General features: G+C 35.4%; 1 protein-coding gene across 4 annotated transcripts in view; it reads right to left on the bottom strand.

The window, feature by feature from the left end:
* Window positions 1-922: 922 nt before the first annotated feature.
* LOC101741572 (solute carrier family 25 member 16) overlaps window positions 923-17,197 on the bottom strand; it is a 33,742-nt gene continuing 17,467 nt past the window's right edge. Inside the window, exons 1-6 of one of the 4 annotated variants that reach the window (XM_004926268.5) lie at window positions 13,237-13,800; window positions 12,049-12,275; window positions 8,490-8,678; window positions 7,828-7,984; window positions 6,933-7,074; window positions 923-3,331 (exon numbers count right to left, since the gene is read on the bottom strand). In XM_004926268.5, the coding sequence (XP_004926325.1) occupies window positions 3,154-3,331; window positions 6,933-7,074; window positions 7,828-7,984; window positions 8,490-8,678; window positions 12,049-12,275; window positions 13,237-13,300 (957 nt within the window). In that variant the 5' untranslated portion in view covers window positions 13,301-13,800 and the 3' untranslated portion in view covers window positions 923-3,153. Of the gene's footprint in view, window positions 3,334-6,928; window positions 7,075-7,827; window positions 7,985-8,489; window positions 8,679-12,048; window positions 12,276-13,236; window positions 13,801-17,197 lie in introns of those variants that run through there. The other 3 variants (XM_062675255.1, XM_062675251.1, XM_062675252.1) reach the window with 3 other exon arrangements.

Here is a 17,197-nt window from a genome sequence, read left to right as displayed (position 1 = left end):
ATGTCTATGGGCTCCAGTAACCATTTAACAACCAGGTGGGCTGTGGGCTCGACCACCCATCAAAGCAATAAAATAAAAATCGAAAAACACACTTATGGGCAAGTTCTTGTCTTTTAGCAGCGCTACCACGACTCGCTTGTTACCACGACAATTGTGAAGTTCTAGCTATGCGCGGACGGATAGATTAGCTCATGTGCTTGACCTGATAGAATGTGTTGTTAACACTGGCCACAGCGAAGGCAGTGCTTCGCAGAATCTACCACCAGATCGAAATCACGACCCACTGAGAGGATGACAACTCAGTGGGCTCTATCTATGGGTTAGTTTGCTCATTGAATTCTTCACGATTTCGACGAGGACGTTGACCGGTGCTTGAAGGGCCTAAAAGCACTGAGAGTAGATCCGCGGGATCCAACATGTTACGAGAGGCAACCCCGATAAGTGAGTTATCGCGTCCCGCCGAAGTAGCATTCAGACGCTAACTTAACATACGTGTCGGTTCTAAATTTAGGTCGTCGTGAAAATCGATATTCCTCACTTACCATGGTGCTCCGACGGCTATCTTGCAGCACGAGATTGGATGACCTGGGGAGAGTTCGTGTGCATGCGGACCGCGTGAGTGAACACTACACTTGCATAGGTCATGACGGAACGTATGCAAGTTTTGTAGTGACAACTTGTTACAGAAGGGACACACTTCGCTTGCAGATTATGGAGAGAATTGAAGTATTTGCGCAACATTGCCTTAGTGCGACGAACACATGGTTGATTCAGCTTAGGAATTTTAAATTGAGTCTTTTATTGTAGCACGACACCAAAAAAAATTTTATTTACTTTTTTGTTAAACCCAGTTTTGATTTTCAATGAAACATTTTTCAATTTTCAATGAAGAATTTTTCATTTTTCAATGAAACACAGTTAATATACAAATACACATTTATTTATGTACATGCGTGTAATATAAAAACAAAACCACGTTTTTGTATCTTTGGTGGATACAATACAACGAACCGTTACTATTCATTTATATATATATCAATTTATAACATTTATTCTATATAAAAAATATACAATATATGTAATAATCTAATACTCAAATTATGATCTGCCTCACTTTCTCTGTTCATTCTTATTCTGCACCATTTTCGAAAGCGGAATGAACCATTTTATATGTAAATAAAAGGATTATATGATCATAATTATCCTAATATTAACTTTGCCTAAAAATCATACACCAATCTATGTTTATTAATATTATAAATGTGAAAATTTGTATGTTTGATCTTTGTTACTTGATCACGCAATAATGGGCGAAAGGACTGAATAAAATTGAAATTTTTATCAATACGAAATTAATAATAATAACTTATAAACGTGACGTAAGTTTATCAAAGTATACGTTTTCTTTAAGCAACACAAAACATATAATTATTTCCAAATAATATAAACATTGCAAAAAATATATAAAAAAATACATTTGAAATTGAAAAAAAAAATGCGACAGCGAAGTGGTACTGGAATGAAGCGTTTTTATAGCCTTTCGTTTATTTTAATACCAAAAACTAACAGTAAAAAAATATTTGTCTAACAAAAACCTTTAATTATCTACGACTATTAAATTTTCTTACAACTAGATATTGGCTAGAAGGCGTAAGAGTATTTAGAAAATACTGGTTGTTTAAGTACAAAAATTATAATAACAAATTCAACTTTGAAAAGGCCACGATATGGTCTGTATTAAACTACTCCTATAGTTTGTTTGTAGGAATGCTTTTTTTTTGGAGAAATGATATCAATTGTTAATTGATTAATTGTTAATGATATCAATTGTTAAAAATAATTGCCCTCACATTTCTTAATTCACTGGATCCTATATAGGATATTTACCCTGGGTATACACTGTTATTAAGTTTGTTCATTGAATAGTTGTTTGTTTATTGATAACAAATAACTCACTATTATACTATTTTCTATTAGAATGCCTAAAAATTTCCAGTGACAACTTTTTAGAATATTATTTCCAAAATGTATTATTATATTTCAACAAGTGTTTCTCATCATCTATTTTTAAGATTATAAACTTGAAGCATCAAATCACAAACAGGCCTAGTGTTACTTAAAAGAAATTGGTAAAACTTTTCGATTTTTTATTTGTGGATCACAACTTATTTCAGTTTCATTTGCCTCTCAACGCTTTTTTTTATATATAGCAACACAAATATAGCAAGAAATAATGACTAGTGTAGCCTGCCTGTATATATCACTGATTAGAACAAATCCAAAACAAATTTAAATGGTGTGTTCAAGGAAAATCTTGCATTTATACAAACAATAACATGAGGACTCTCGGTCTAACGAGCAACCCACAAAATGACAAATCTTTGTAACTCCATACACAACTAACAATTGGAAAATACTCTGAGTATATACTTAACACAGAATAAAACCATTTTTGGTACATTTTTAATACACCAAACCACAACCGAAACATTACTTATAGCATCAAGACATAATATATTTATGACATATATTAAACGTTAGTAAGTACCATTAGTCATTTGTAGAAATATATATTTGTTAAATTCGTTTTTGTGTTATTTATTTGAATTAAAACACTATACATACAATGCAAAATTTGCAGATACATCAGTACTCTAATGCAAATTTTATTTTTATTTTAACAATCTCACCTCATATTTCACTCTTTCACATTAAACTTAATCAATAATTAAAATATTATCAAGTATCAAAGTAAACACAATACCCGTTATAAATAATCTAATACAAAGAATCACTGACCTTTTAAAGTTTAATTTAATATTTACTTTTAATATTGATACATTTGCCTGAGTATGTCTAAATTAATAAACCAAATTATTGAAAGAAACATACAATAAAAAATACTAAAGTGTACCCTTCATAATCCCTAAACCATGGGTTTTTTTAATATGACAGTCAAATTTTGTATGTATGATACCAATATATATAGTAACAAACATTGAATAATTTAAAAACATCGATATTAAATTTTGTCATTTAATTCTTCAAAAAAAATAGAAAAAAAAAACAAAAAGGAGTTTTATTTTTTTTGTCTTACAAAGAAAAAGCGTCTTAGAATTGAAAACTAAAAACATAATATTTTTTTATTTTTAGTTATGAAACTTTCATACCAGTGTCGAGCTGTAGGAGTTGCTTCATCAGCTCATAGGTGGAGAAGGAGGTCGCGACCATCGGTATCGCTCGTATATAGTTGATGCTCATGCCTCTATACAAGCCTTTCACCACACCGTTCTCACGGTATATGAGGCTCAAAGTTTGGAACATGCCCGTACTGTAAAATTTTTATATTAATTATAATATGTTTGTGTGTAGCATGTGTAACCTATATTATGGCTTCCGAGGTCATGGACATTCGGATCGGTAGCATTACTGGTAGAGGAAGAGGTACTTAAGAAGAAATGGATGGATTGCGTGAAAGACGATATGGGTAAGAGGGGAGTGAGCGAAGAAATGGTATCATATACCAGAGGAGTATAGAAGGACAAAATATGTTGCGCCGAGCCCAGGTGACTTAGGGAAGGACAGGAGAATGATGATGACTTTTATAATCTTTGATACTAACAAATACTTTCAAGTATTTTTTAAACTTGGTTTTTCACCCTGGTATTTTTCCGTTCACGTACTTAGAAGCCCTGGTATTCAATTTTGCAAGTATGTCTCATCGCTAAAGCTTATGAAACAGATTCCGAATTGCTATTGGAGTGCATATGGACCCTTAATAAATCTACTCGAGGTTCCTGAACATATTAGGGTCCAAGGTAACGTGAAGACTGATGATTTCCAACTGATGGTACGACCTCTTGTGAGTCCGCGCGGATAGGTACCACCACCCTGCCTATTTCTGCCGTGAAGCAGTAATGCGTTTCGGTTTGAAGGTTGGGGCAGCCGTTGTAACTATACTTGAGACCTTAGAACTTATATCTCAAGGTGGGTGGCGCATTTACGTTGTAGATGTCTATGGGCTCCAGGAACCACTTAACACCAGATGGGCTGTGGGCTCGTCCACCCATCTAAGCAATAAAAATAATTTTTTTTTAGCTAAAATAGGCTTTGTCATGTCGTTTTCAACATTAACTGACCTCGTAACTGCACTCAGTTCGACTAATCAATCCACAATTGCAGGTCCATTTTGAAAATTGTCCCATTAGGAGCAATTTGCATAAAGTTAGACAGCATTTTGATGGTTTTGTAAATGTCACGAGCGTAACCGTTGGCGACATCCAACGGTTATGCTCGAGAACGCCCAGGATACTCGGAAATTGGCCATAAAATGAATTTCATAAAAGTAATTTAAAAAAAAAACTGTGGTATCGTTAGTCCACAAGTTAATAACTTAATTTTTTTATTATTATCATTTTGTAAAAAATATTTCATTTTCTCCACCTTATCCCATTAGATGGGATCAGCGCAGCTAATTTTTTTCTTCCATTCTCTTCTATCAGCCGTCATCTCAACACTCACTCCTCTCTCTCTCTCTCATATCGTCACTCTCTACATCCTTATCTTCTTCGGTCGACCTCTTCCCCCTGTACCTTGCACTACCATTTCCATACATCTCGTAGTCACATGCATCTTCTCTCTACGCATCACAAGTCCATACCGCGCTAACCGTCCGCTCTTTATTTTGTAATAAATCGAGTTTTTAAAATGAATTCAGATACTATAATATTTTAGTTTATATTTTAAGAACGGGGAAAGGATAGAATGACAGAGATGAAAACAATCCTCACTGATTATGATTATAAATATTGAGTAGAGCTGTAGAGTTCTAGTGTTAAAGTAAAATAGTTTTTGGGAATTATCATGAAACATTTTTAAACGAAGATTGACGTGAAATATTTTAATATACATATAAAAATATGAAATATTTTAATATACATATAAAAATATGAAATATTTTAATATACATATAAAAATAAATATAATAATATATTAAACAAGTAACAATAAAACGAACCTCCTGTGCAATGTTGCCAACACCACGTGCCAAATAACATGCAATAAAAAATTTCACTGTTAGTCACCATTACATAATAATAGTATGTACATTTTGTTAGTGCTGAAACGGGTAAACTATAGTCCGTCCGCCAAGAGAATATAACAGTACCAACACTAAATTTTACGTAAACATTTAGCCCAAATTCATACAATAATTTATTTCTCAACGATAAAAATTCGTTAGTTGGACAAACAGTTTTTATTTTATTGCTTAGATGTGTAGACGAGCTCACAGCCCACCTGGTGTTAAGTGGTTACTGGAGCCCATAGACATCTACGACGTAAATGCGCCACACACCTTGCAATTGTTATTTTCGACCCAAGTCTTCTCAGAAATCGATTTGGACCTGTCAGAAGCATATTCTTTCAGCGACCGGAGCAAAAGATAATAATAATAATATATTATACACAATTTAAGTATTTTAGGTACTACTACGGGTAATATTTTTAAATAATATTAAGTATCTTTTAAGTATTAAGATACCATAGTTTACTTTATAAATAAGAAATATTACAATTGTAATTACTATACCTCGAAAATCGGAGGCGAGACTAACTAGTTTTATGAAGCGATTTACATAATATTAAATATATACCTACGTTATTTTAGACATAATATTTATGTATTTACACATAAAAATAGAGGCGGTTCTTTTTTTTTTCTTAGATGGCTGAACGAGCTCATAGCCCACCTGGTGTTAAGTGGTTACTGGAGCCCATAGACATCTACGACGTAAATGCGCCACCCACCTTGAGATATCAGTTCTAAGGTCTCAGTATAGTTACAACGGCTGCCCCACCCTTCAAACCGAAACGCATCACCCGCGCGGGCTCACAAGAGGTCCTACCACCAGTAAAAATTATAATATTATCTATATTATATCTGGATTGTATTGTTTTTTTATGTAAACTTTAATTAATTAATTTCCTTTTTTCTTTGTTCGCTGTTTATTCATGTGTGATGTTGATGGTGGAAACTGGTTTGGTATTGGTTGTATTTATTTTTAGTATATTTATATATTTGTGTTGTACTGCTGGTTTCCCGCATGGTAGCAATCTCGAGAGGCTCATCGTGACCGGCAACGTGGATAGAAAAAGACCTCGAGGGCGCAACCCAATACGTTGGTCCGATCAGATCCGCACTGGTCTTGATTCCACAAACTCTCCACACCGCCAGAGACAAGAATAGACGGAGAAAGATCGTGCGTGCGAAGGTGATATAAAAGGGTGGTCACGATACTGAGCAGTGAGGAATACGACGCAACGAGGAGGTTTTCCAAATAAACTTACTGGTGGACTTCTTGTGAGTCCGCACGGGTACCGCGGCGGTCTATTTCTGCCGTGAAGCAGTAACACGATTCAATTTGAAGGGTGCGGCAGCCGTTGTAACTATACCTGAGACCTTAGAACTTATATCTCAAAGTGGATGGCGCATTTACGTTTTAGGTTCCAGTAACCATTTAACACCAGGTGAGCTGTGAGTTCGCCCACCCATCTAAGCAATAAAAAAAAATGTGTGTGTGCACAAGTCACACTCGGTAGAAGTGAATCTTATAAATAATAAATATAATCGTAAGGGCAACCACTGCGCAGTGCAATTGAGTGCCTCACCCTGGGGGAACCGCCTGCGTAATCACGGTAATCCTACGCCAGGTAAGTATGATTTAGCAAGAGAAATACGAGAACGTCTATCAACTGTGTAACATCTCGTCGCCGCGATTCAGGAATTGTTCGCTTCGGCAAGCCAATCGCGGCACACTAATTTTCGTTTCGTTTCATTTCGTTTCATCGAGTTTGAAATCACACCCAACGATTCCAAAGAAGTTTCACTACAATAATAGATATTGGTGAGCGTTCGAATCTCGAGTACATACCCAAACTTCTCCGTGGCGGGCGTCATGCAGGCGAGCTGCATGCGGCGGCGCGTGACGTCGAGCGGGTACGACACGGACTGCGCCACCGCGCCCGCCAGCCCGCCGCACACCAGCTTACCCGGCACCGTCAGCACCAGCCCGCCTACAAACGTTTATTTTATTATCAGAATTATATATGACGGAGCAGGCTGGTTCCATGGTTCTCTTCATCATTATCATTGCCTTCCATAGTGACAGTAATTAATACTCACTTTTCCAATAAATTGTATTTCAGGTGTACAACGATAATTACATATAACTGTACAAGTTGCTACTTATTTTGTATTTACTTGCATATTTTTAATATTTAAACTAAATTAAATGATTCGTGCGCCACCTCTCATACATTGATGGCACTATGGCAAAACCTTACACTTTGAGACAAGAGTTCTCAAAGGTCTCAGTTTTTACAGTACAGCAGCTGCTCAACCGTTCAAACCGAAACGCATTACTATTACACGACAGAAATAGGCAGGGCGGTGGTTCTGTAAAACCAGTAAAAAGGACTGTCTCATTTTCAATAAGGACCACAGGACCACATTTTTCTTAATATCTAGCATACACGATACGAAGATCCGTCGAGAAACTCAGTGGGCTGTTTCTATGGGTTAATTCGCTCGTAGAGCCCTTCGTTGCAAGCGACGGGTTCGACGAGGACGATGACCGGTGCTTGTGATACCTAAAAGCAGTTAGTGGATCGGGAGGATAGGAAATGACGTGTTTTGGGCCATTTTGCAAGTACCGTCGAATATTATATATAGTGCGATGCTCCAGCGCAGGTCCGTTCTCAGCGCAGGGTCGCACTCAGGCTCGCTACAAATGAAATATTAAAATATTAAAAATTAAATGGCTTTACCGGTATTGCGATCGCATTTCCTGCAGAGCTGGGTCGGTAGGTACTTCATGCAGACGTACTTGAGGGACTCGAAGCAGTAGAAGCTGAAGCCGGCGTAGGGCACCATCCCCACCATGGTCGGCACGAAGCCGCGGTACAGAGCTCGCATACCGCCCTCCTGAAGGTGGAAGGATGAAGGTTTTACATAAAATGCTAACCAAGGCTTCCTTCTCAGCTATTCAGGTAAATAATTGCCAAATTATCGTGTAAAGTTACTATACAACTAAATTGATTTACATTTAAAAAATATTCGAAATTACCCTCTATTTGATTCTACAATACGCAACTTAGTATTTCGGTAAAATAAAGTCTTATTTCAACTGGTTCACTATAAAATAAAAACATATACAGGGTGTTCTACAACATAGAATATGATATTCATTTAAAATCAATTGTTCATTACTTTATTTGTCGCCGAAAGGGTTTTCACTGGTGTCGAAGGGGGATTTGTGAGCACGTACGGGTTGGTATGATAATCGTGCCTATTTCTGCTACGAAGCAGACATAGGTTTCGGGACGAAAAGAGAAGAGGGAGCAGCTGTTATGTAATAAAATTGATACTTCATTTATTAATCCGTCAAATCAAATGTATTAAGCACGCTCATACACATTATTCTACTCACGTTCCGAAACATGGTGAGAGCGGCGTGCACGATACCAGTGTATCTGTGTTCTCCCGTGATCTGGAAGGCTAGTCTCGCCCGGATTGTGTCTAAAGGGTACGTGAGGGTGACGGCCGTCACTCCTGCGCCGGCGCCCGCCACGAACTTATCGCCGTGCTGCACTAGAGGTATGTGGAGGCCGCTTAAATACTGAAACATGAAATATGAGGTTGAAGCTATGAGCTGTTTGGCGGCGACTGGTGTCAGTCTTTTAAAACAAAAATAATCGTTTTCTACATCATCATCAGCTTATAGTAGCACATTGCTGGACATAGACCTCTCCAATAGCTTGCCACTGCTACCCTGCACAGATAATCACTCCACCGAGCCTGAGGGTATCCTGCATTGCGTTTTCTAATTCGCGTCCTCACCCACACATGACTTTTTTCTTTAGACTTTCTACAACACTGTTTTATTCAAAAGACGCTCACAAAAATCTTAGTTGAACACCTCTGTTTCAGTTCTTTTATTATATTCTGACACTACGCGAAACGACTGAAGTTTTTTTTTTATTGCTTAGATGGGTGGACGAGCTCACAGCAAAGAGTGTTAGAGGTAAAACTGCCGAAATTCACTCCGGCGAGTGGTAGAACTATGTAAAGATATATAAATATATAATAGATATATAAATAGATATATAATTAAGATAAATAGATATATAAATAAGCGCCAACTCCCACAAAATGATTTAACACATCAGTAAAATCTACTAAGCTTTACATTAACTACCTTGATAGTCCAATCAATGATATTTATATTCGTTGCTGTCATAGAATGTAATATGACAAATCCTTGAATCGTGTTAGGGATATTTTCAAAATTAACTTTCACACACAAGCTCCGAACAACATTTGGACCATCGATCAGCCTGTGTCGTCTTCCGATACTATTAACGAAAGGACCAATAACATTAAAGACGAGATTGGCAGAAACTGGTGGGAATATTTGCAGATGGCCAAAATCCATACAAAGATAAGTGTATGTCGAATCACTCCGATAATTCCTTATATGACTCGTTTAGATCCAGAAAAGTAGAGAGGTGCCCAATGATGCCGTTATAAATGTCAGCGGCGTCATTACAAGTTCTCGTAAACGATCAATCATTTGACATACTTAATATACGTCAGGATTCCGCTAAGAAAAATCCGTTTTGTGCATGATTAATAAAACAACATATTGCAGTAGCTAATGCGTCTGTTTATAACCAGAATGCGGAACAGACGCGCCAAGTAAACTGTTTTATCTGTATCCCTATGAAATGATTAGAGTTTTGTAATTAATTATCTTTTCGCTCCGATAGCCTAGCTAATCTTTATAAACCTAATCTGTTACAATTGAATTGAACTGATCTGTTTTACAATAATGTAAAATTAAAAAAAAAGGTGGTTTATTATTATACTTTTATAGGTGTTTTGAACGATGGCTATATCGTGTCTTGTAGGTGACGTATGACGCGAAGCGCATCGCTTCGGGTGTGCCAGTTTACGGTCAGCGACCCCGTGGCGTACCCTGCTGACGTCACAAGGCTGGGTCTCAAACGAAAGCGAACCTTTTTGAATTAACAAGAGAAACGCATCTACGACCAGTAGATACTAACGGACATGTGTCGTTATGTAAACAATGAAGAAAATGGGTTAAGATTACTCCAAAATGATAATTCGAGTTCTTATGATAGCATTTAATAAAAATATATATACCTAGTAACAAAATTTCTAGTTCTTTTTTAGGATAAAGGGAATGTTCGCTAACAAATGCTCAAACGTCCTCAGAGGAGGCCAAACAACTAAAGGGCAGCTGTATCTCGAGTTTACCTACCTGCGAGAAACTCAGCAAGCTGATGCCAAGTACTTTGGTTGCTGCTAGTGCTTCGAAGTGTATTGAGACCTGATCATAAGGATTCGCGACGAACGGTCAAGGACATGTACTCCTATTTAGATTATTCATGAAAATCATTTGTACCTAGCGTCAATTCTAATCTTCGTGTATTAAGAAACAACGGTTAGATGTAAAGCAGATATATATTTGTTTTGGTTAATAGTGGAACGTGACTCGATTCAATCCTACATCTGGTTTCATGTTCATTGACTGATTATACAGGGAAATAATTATGTATCTGTTTCTAAAGTATGTGTGTATAAAATAGTTTTGTATTTACCTACATAGTGCAGAATTCCAATTGTGCAAATATTTACATTGCATTTTGCGTTTATTCATTGAGTTATTTTTAAAATTCTCGTATATTCTATACCCTGTTACGACGGTATACTGTTGGTGTTTTAGCTGTTCTTTAGAATCTTATGTGATTCCAAGGTGATACGATTTTGGCAATTGAACCATTTTACGATAAATTTGGGGTTACCCTATTTAGCCTAAAATTTCGGGAGGCTAAAATATCTGTTGAATTGTATAATAGCAAATCCATCAATTAAGTTTGCGTAATCACGACTGGTTAAATCAGCGCAGAGCGTATTGTAATCACAGACGGTTGGGCACTACCATCCTATCTGTTTCTCCCATACGGCGTTATCATTGGAAGGGTGTGATAGCTTTTACAATAAAATACACTTGGGATTTTGTCTATGGGCTCTGCTAGCAACTGAACACTAGGTCGATGGTGAGTCCGTGAACTCAGAAATAAAAGAATTTAAAAAAGTCAAATGGTTTTTCTTTTTTTCTTTTTTCCTGTCTAAGCTAAGAGTCTTGAGAGACCATTTCAACGTAGCCTTAACTAGTAGATAAGCTCACGGGGCTCAAACTAGACGACGTTGCTAGCACTAACCCCAGCAAGAGCCATGCTTTGCAGAATCTACCACTGGATCGGAAACGCGACCCACTGAGAAGATTCGGCGAGAAACTCAGTGGGCTGTGTCTGTGGGCTTATGTAATTTACTCGCCGAGCCCTTCGTCGCGAGCGACCGGCTCGACAAGAATGAAAAAATGCCTAAAAACACCGTTAGTGGATCAGGAGGATCCGAAATGACGTGTGTCAAATGGGGTAATCCAGTCCACAGAATTATAGATAGAAGCCGACAAGGGCTTTTGTTTAATTCAAATTTGATATTAAAACATTAGAATTCTGCATACTAAAAGCAATTCTTACTTTTAATTATTTTATTCAGCATAATAATTTTTAACTTGGTTCAGTTTATTTTCATTTATTTATGTTTATTATGTATGTATCTGTATATGTTTATGGGTGCAAATTATGTCTTAATGCACCTTCCCTTACTTTTTCTGCATTACGATTGCTTCACTTATAGATAATGCCTAAGCCCTAAGACATTAAATCCAGCAATGTGTACAAATATATAAACAATAAATAAATAAATTCTTTATTATGCCCAGAATACGAAGTGCAAGGGTTTGTTCATCAGATATCACAGTGTATTAGCATTATTATAATATTATAATTGAGACTAAGTATCTTGTTTTTATTTTATGCATAAAAACATGAGCCATAAGTTATAATGCCAAACAAATTCGTTTGGCATTACAATGTATATTTTTAATAATTACATACCTTTTTGTAAATTTCAAAACTTGTGAATTGAGTTGCCGCATATGGAAATATCCTGACCATCTGAGCACCATTTCCTTTGTATAATGCCAACAAAGACTCCTGTTTCACTATAGCAGTTAAACCTCCAAACACACCATGATGTTTGTAGTGGGATGACTGGGCTTGAAGAAGAATCTTGATTCTATCTAGAGGTGCTACTGTGGTCTTTGCACACATTCCTGCTACACCTAATTAAAAATAGAATAATCAAAATTAGGTGGTAAAATTTTCAAGGCATTGAGACATTTTTAAAACTGACAGACATAAGATATATCACAGACAAAAATAAATTTATAATATAAAAATGTCAAAATATTTTTGATCCATTGTAGTTCTCTAATATGAATTTCTTATTGAATCTTGTTTAGAACATATTATTTTACAACTTGCTTAAGTATTTATAATTTTTAAATTTAATACATAATTATAATTTTAATCCTAAAATTCATCAAAAGCATTATATTTCAATATTAAACCCTAAATGTTCTCAAAGTCCACTTATATGCTAAGTGGTTATCAAAGCCCATAGACATTTCAACAAACCTGTCGGCCAGTATGTAGCATTGTGTTAGTCTCAATTGTTGAATGGCTATCCAACCCATCAAACCAAAATAACACTACTCAATTGTGGTAGGAATAAACAGGATAATTCTTCTGAACTGTCCAGGTGAACAATACCCTCTACCATTGGTAGCTTTTTTATTTTTAAATGTTACCATGGACTTTAAATTCGATATTTTTAATGTTTTTCTTAATAGGGAATGGTGGAAAAAAATTTAGTGTTGATTTATCTTATGATTTTACATATTAAATTTTTAGTATTTGCCTAAACATTTAGTTTTTTTGTTGAAGTTATATTTTTATTTTAAGAAATTTTTAAGATTTAAAGTAGGTCAGTTAATCAATTTATAATTTCATAGTATATTCTTTGCATTAGTTTAAGGTATGTATCCATTTACAATAAAACACAGACATTTCTTCTTTGTGATCCATATAAACATAAGTATTAAAGGACTAAATTTCATAAATAGTTTACATTGACACAATGTTTGCACACCATTATTTTACGTTTTAGTTGCATGGTACTTAAAGTAGATATAGTACATTGTTTGTTATTTTATTTAAATTATATAATTAAAGATAACATACCTCCAGCCAGTAAGCTTTTCAGAATAAAATCAAGATCATTCTTTTGTTCCATTTTTAAAGCCATTTCCACTTATTGATACACTTTTAAAACTATAGAACCAGAACATAGATGTAAAACAGTTATGCCGCCGGAAAACTGGTGATGCATGAGCCATAAATTATTTTCTGAATATGTGGACAGTCTACGATGGTATGCGTTATGTGTCGACTTTCACCCTAGTGTTACGGAAACAAACTTTCTTCGTACGTTGACGAGTCTAAGTTTGAGCGAGCGGCCGCTTCGTTTAATTATGCGTCGACCACTGAAGACTTCTTGGTAGAGTGTAGCTCATTTATTACTTTACTCTTTGATAATAATACATTTCTTGCTCTCCACTGTTCCGTCTGAGCTTGGATGATAACATTTCTCTAATGTTTGCACTTGAAATTTTAATTCAAGTTTTGTTAAGATTCTCTAATGTAACGTTTCAAGGATTTTGGTTTTATTTCAATAAACAAACAAAAAAGGAAGTCAATTAGACTTGACTTTGACCTTGATTTTACCATTCCTTTCAACATAGACGTTTGACATTTTATACTTTTGCCTAAATCTATCACTTGTCACTTTGACACGGCGCAAAATACAAAGTAGGTAGGTACTCTGTGGTTACTTCTGTGAAGCTCAAAATCTTAATAAAATTATTTTTGGTTTGCACTTTATAGTAACTCAAAAAGTGTCTTATGATCTAACTTAAAACTCAAAAAAATTATTAAATAATATTTCCGAAGTACCCAGATTTATACCTTTTGGTATAATAGCTTATGGGCCTAATAGTGTACTACACTTTTGCTGTCAGAATGGCACTTGTGTTCTAGGTATGGAGGGTAGAGGTAAGGAGAACCGTTTCATTTGGGAGAAGCTTGAAGTGTCCCACTTTCAGCACTGAATAACAGCTCAAAAAACCTCCAGAATGGCGCTAGCATAGGCACAGGATATGATATGAATTGAGCAGTTGTTAACTGAGTGAAGTATGCTGAGTTAGGAAATTTAGTATATTTAATGACTAGAGTAGTTAGTAACAGTGTAATATACAAGACCTCACATAGTCCAAAGTTTCACGTAGTCCAAACTAATTTCGTCAATATAACCTAAAATTATTGCTGTGGTAAAACGTGGAAACATCGATTGCATTTTCTGATCAGCTTTAAATAAAATACTTTTTGTGATTTTGTAGTACTTACAACTGTAAGTCGTCCTTTTTTATTTCTCTATCTTATTCTAATAACTTTCAGCGCCTTTTTTTAAAATTTACTCGGTTGCTACTGTAGCGCCACCCTTAATTAGTAGATTTTAACGGACATTTTTTCACACACAGAGACGGTTCTCCTTACCTCTACCCTCCATAGTTCTAGGGTCTGGAGGAGGTAGTTTGAAATTAGCTGTTTATGAATGTGACGAGAAGTTTTTGGCGGGAACGCGAGGAGTGAAGTTGTGTGATTTGATTTATTTTGTCTACTTAGTGCTTCTTCAGGTTTAATTGTGTAATAACGGTGGTTTATTAATTGTTTAATATCTGTGAAAGTGCACAAATGGGGAAATTGAAATAGATCCGCTGAACGTAACTTCTCAGGAACCTCCAAAAAGTCCACTGAAAAAATCTCCGTAAATGACCACCATTTTACTGATATTATATTTCGTTCTATATCATCTCATTTAATTTAATTTCATCCCAGTTGATTAATGTCTCAAATTAAACATCTTCATTTCATTTCATTTCACTTCATATTATCATTTTTTATTAAATAAGATTATAAATTAAAATAAAACGTGACTTAAAAGTCTTATTTACCAGGTCATAAAATCCCTTATAAAAATGAATGTGACGATCGCTCATACTTTGAACAATTATTAATTCAATTTAATGGTCTCTTGAATATTTTGAAATAAACAATAAATAATAATTAGCACACCATGTTTTTTTACAATCAATTTTTTTTTGCTGATAAGATAATTCTCATTTTAAAAGCAGTTGTAATATCCGGAACAGAAAGTAAACACGACGCTTTATATATTAAGTAAATAAATAAATATTTAATTTTTTTGTTCGGCAAGCAAAAATTCTAGTGTTTTTTTTAATTTCTTAGATATTTGTTTTCTTAATTTTGAAGAACTTAAATTACTCAATAAATTGAAAACTTAAAGTTTAATTATCTGGAAAAATTACTGAATGACTTGAATATAAACAAACGTACATATTAAATTAACGGGTTCGGTTCTTCATACCTATGTTAAATTTCAATTGAATTCGACGTCTTCAAATGTCTGAAAGTCACATTTTTAAAGACGTCACGTATATTTATACATACTCGTCTTTAAATATGTATGTTTTTTTATTGTTTACTTATTGCGTAGATGGGTGGACGAGCTCACAGCACACCTGGGGTTATGTGGTAACTGGAGCCCATAGACATCTACAACGTAAATGCGCCACTCACCTTGAGATATAAGTTCTAAGGTATGGTTACAACGGCTGCTCCACCCTTCAAACCGAAACGCATTATTGCTTCACGGTAGAAATAGGCAGGGGGGTGGTACCTACCCGTGCGAACTCACAAGAGGTCCTATCACCAGTAATTACGCAAATTATAATTTTGCGGGTTTGATTTTTATTACACGATCCTTCACCGTGGAAGTCAATCGTGAACATTTGTTAAGTACGTATTTCATTAGAATAATTGATACCCGCCTGCGGGATTAGAACACCGTTGCATCGTTAGATACGAATGCACCGGACGTCTTATCCTTTAGGCCACGACGACTTGGCTAGTGAACTAGTGTTGTGGGAGTGCGAAACCCATAGACATCAATAACATAAATACGCACCTTGAAACAAGAATTCTAAGTCAGTTCTACAGTACAACGGGAGCCCCACCCTTTAAACCGGAACGCATTACGTTTAGGGTGCTGGTGGTGCTGCCCCGCTTTTGTAGCCATCAGGGATGTTTGCAGACGCGCACATAGATTGTTTTTACGCTACCATGCGTAAGAGGTATGCATCTCTGGTAAGCAGAATGAGGGCCAGCTCCAACAGTATCCTGAGCATGATTGCAAGCAGGCTGGACTGTGTATACATGGATCGCTGTGGTGCCATCTCCCACGGGATTTTACGACAGTAATTCATTGTGATGTAAATATAACTACTAACATAGGTCTAAGTCTTATTAACAATTTATATGAGTCATGGTTACTTGCAATAAAAAAAAAAGATGTGGTGTCGTGGGACACCAGCTAGGAACGAAGTTCCTTCGGCTAATGTAGAATCGACACAATTTGCAAAAAAAAAATCGTGCTCAATTTTATGTTGGTTTTCTTGATTTTTCTCTTAAATTTTGCTGATTACTTTTTATTTAAGTACAGGAAAGTATTTAGGAAATTCAGTATTTTAGGAAATAATAAATTACGTAAAATAAAAATAAAATCGTAATTCAAATTATCAATTAAAATAACAAAATATGTCTCTTTATTTTTGTTTGACAACATAAAATTACATAGAAATAGAAATAATTACAAAATAGAGAGAGAAGGGATGAGAGAACGAAAAGAAAGAGGGAGAAAGAGAAAGGTGTTATACACTACTCGCTTGTGTATACGACTGTCACGCCTGCGCACGTCTCATTTAACGGTTTTATTCCACGCACTTTTTTCCACGGATTTTTTCTTACGGTTTTACTATCACATTTTTTTCAGTTCGGTCGCGCAGCAAAATCCCTATCCTCTCCAAGCCTGCCGTAAGGAACTTCGTTCCAATAAATTACGTAAAATAAAAATAAAATTGTAATTCAAATTATCAATTAAAATAACAAAATATGTCTCTTTATTTTTGTTTGACAACATAAAATTACATAGAAATAGAAGTAATTACAAAATAGAGAGAGAAGGGATGAGAGAACGAAAAGAAAGAGGGAGAAAGAGAAAGGTATT

The sequence above is a fragment of the Bombyx mori genome, chromosome 3 (assembly GCF_030269925.1).
Source record: "Bombyx mori chromosome 3, ASM3026992v2".
Taxonomy (NCBI): Eukaryota; Metazoa; Arthropoda; class Insecta; order Lepidoptera; family Bombycidae; genus Bombyx; species Bombyx mori.
The sequence above is the reverse complement of the archived record's forward strand: the minus strand, read 5'-3'. Positions and strand labels throughout refer to the sequence as shown.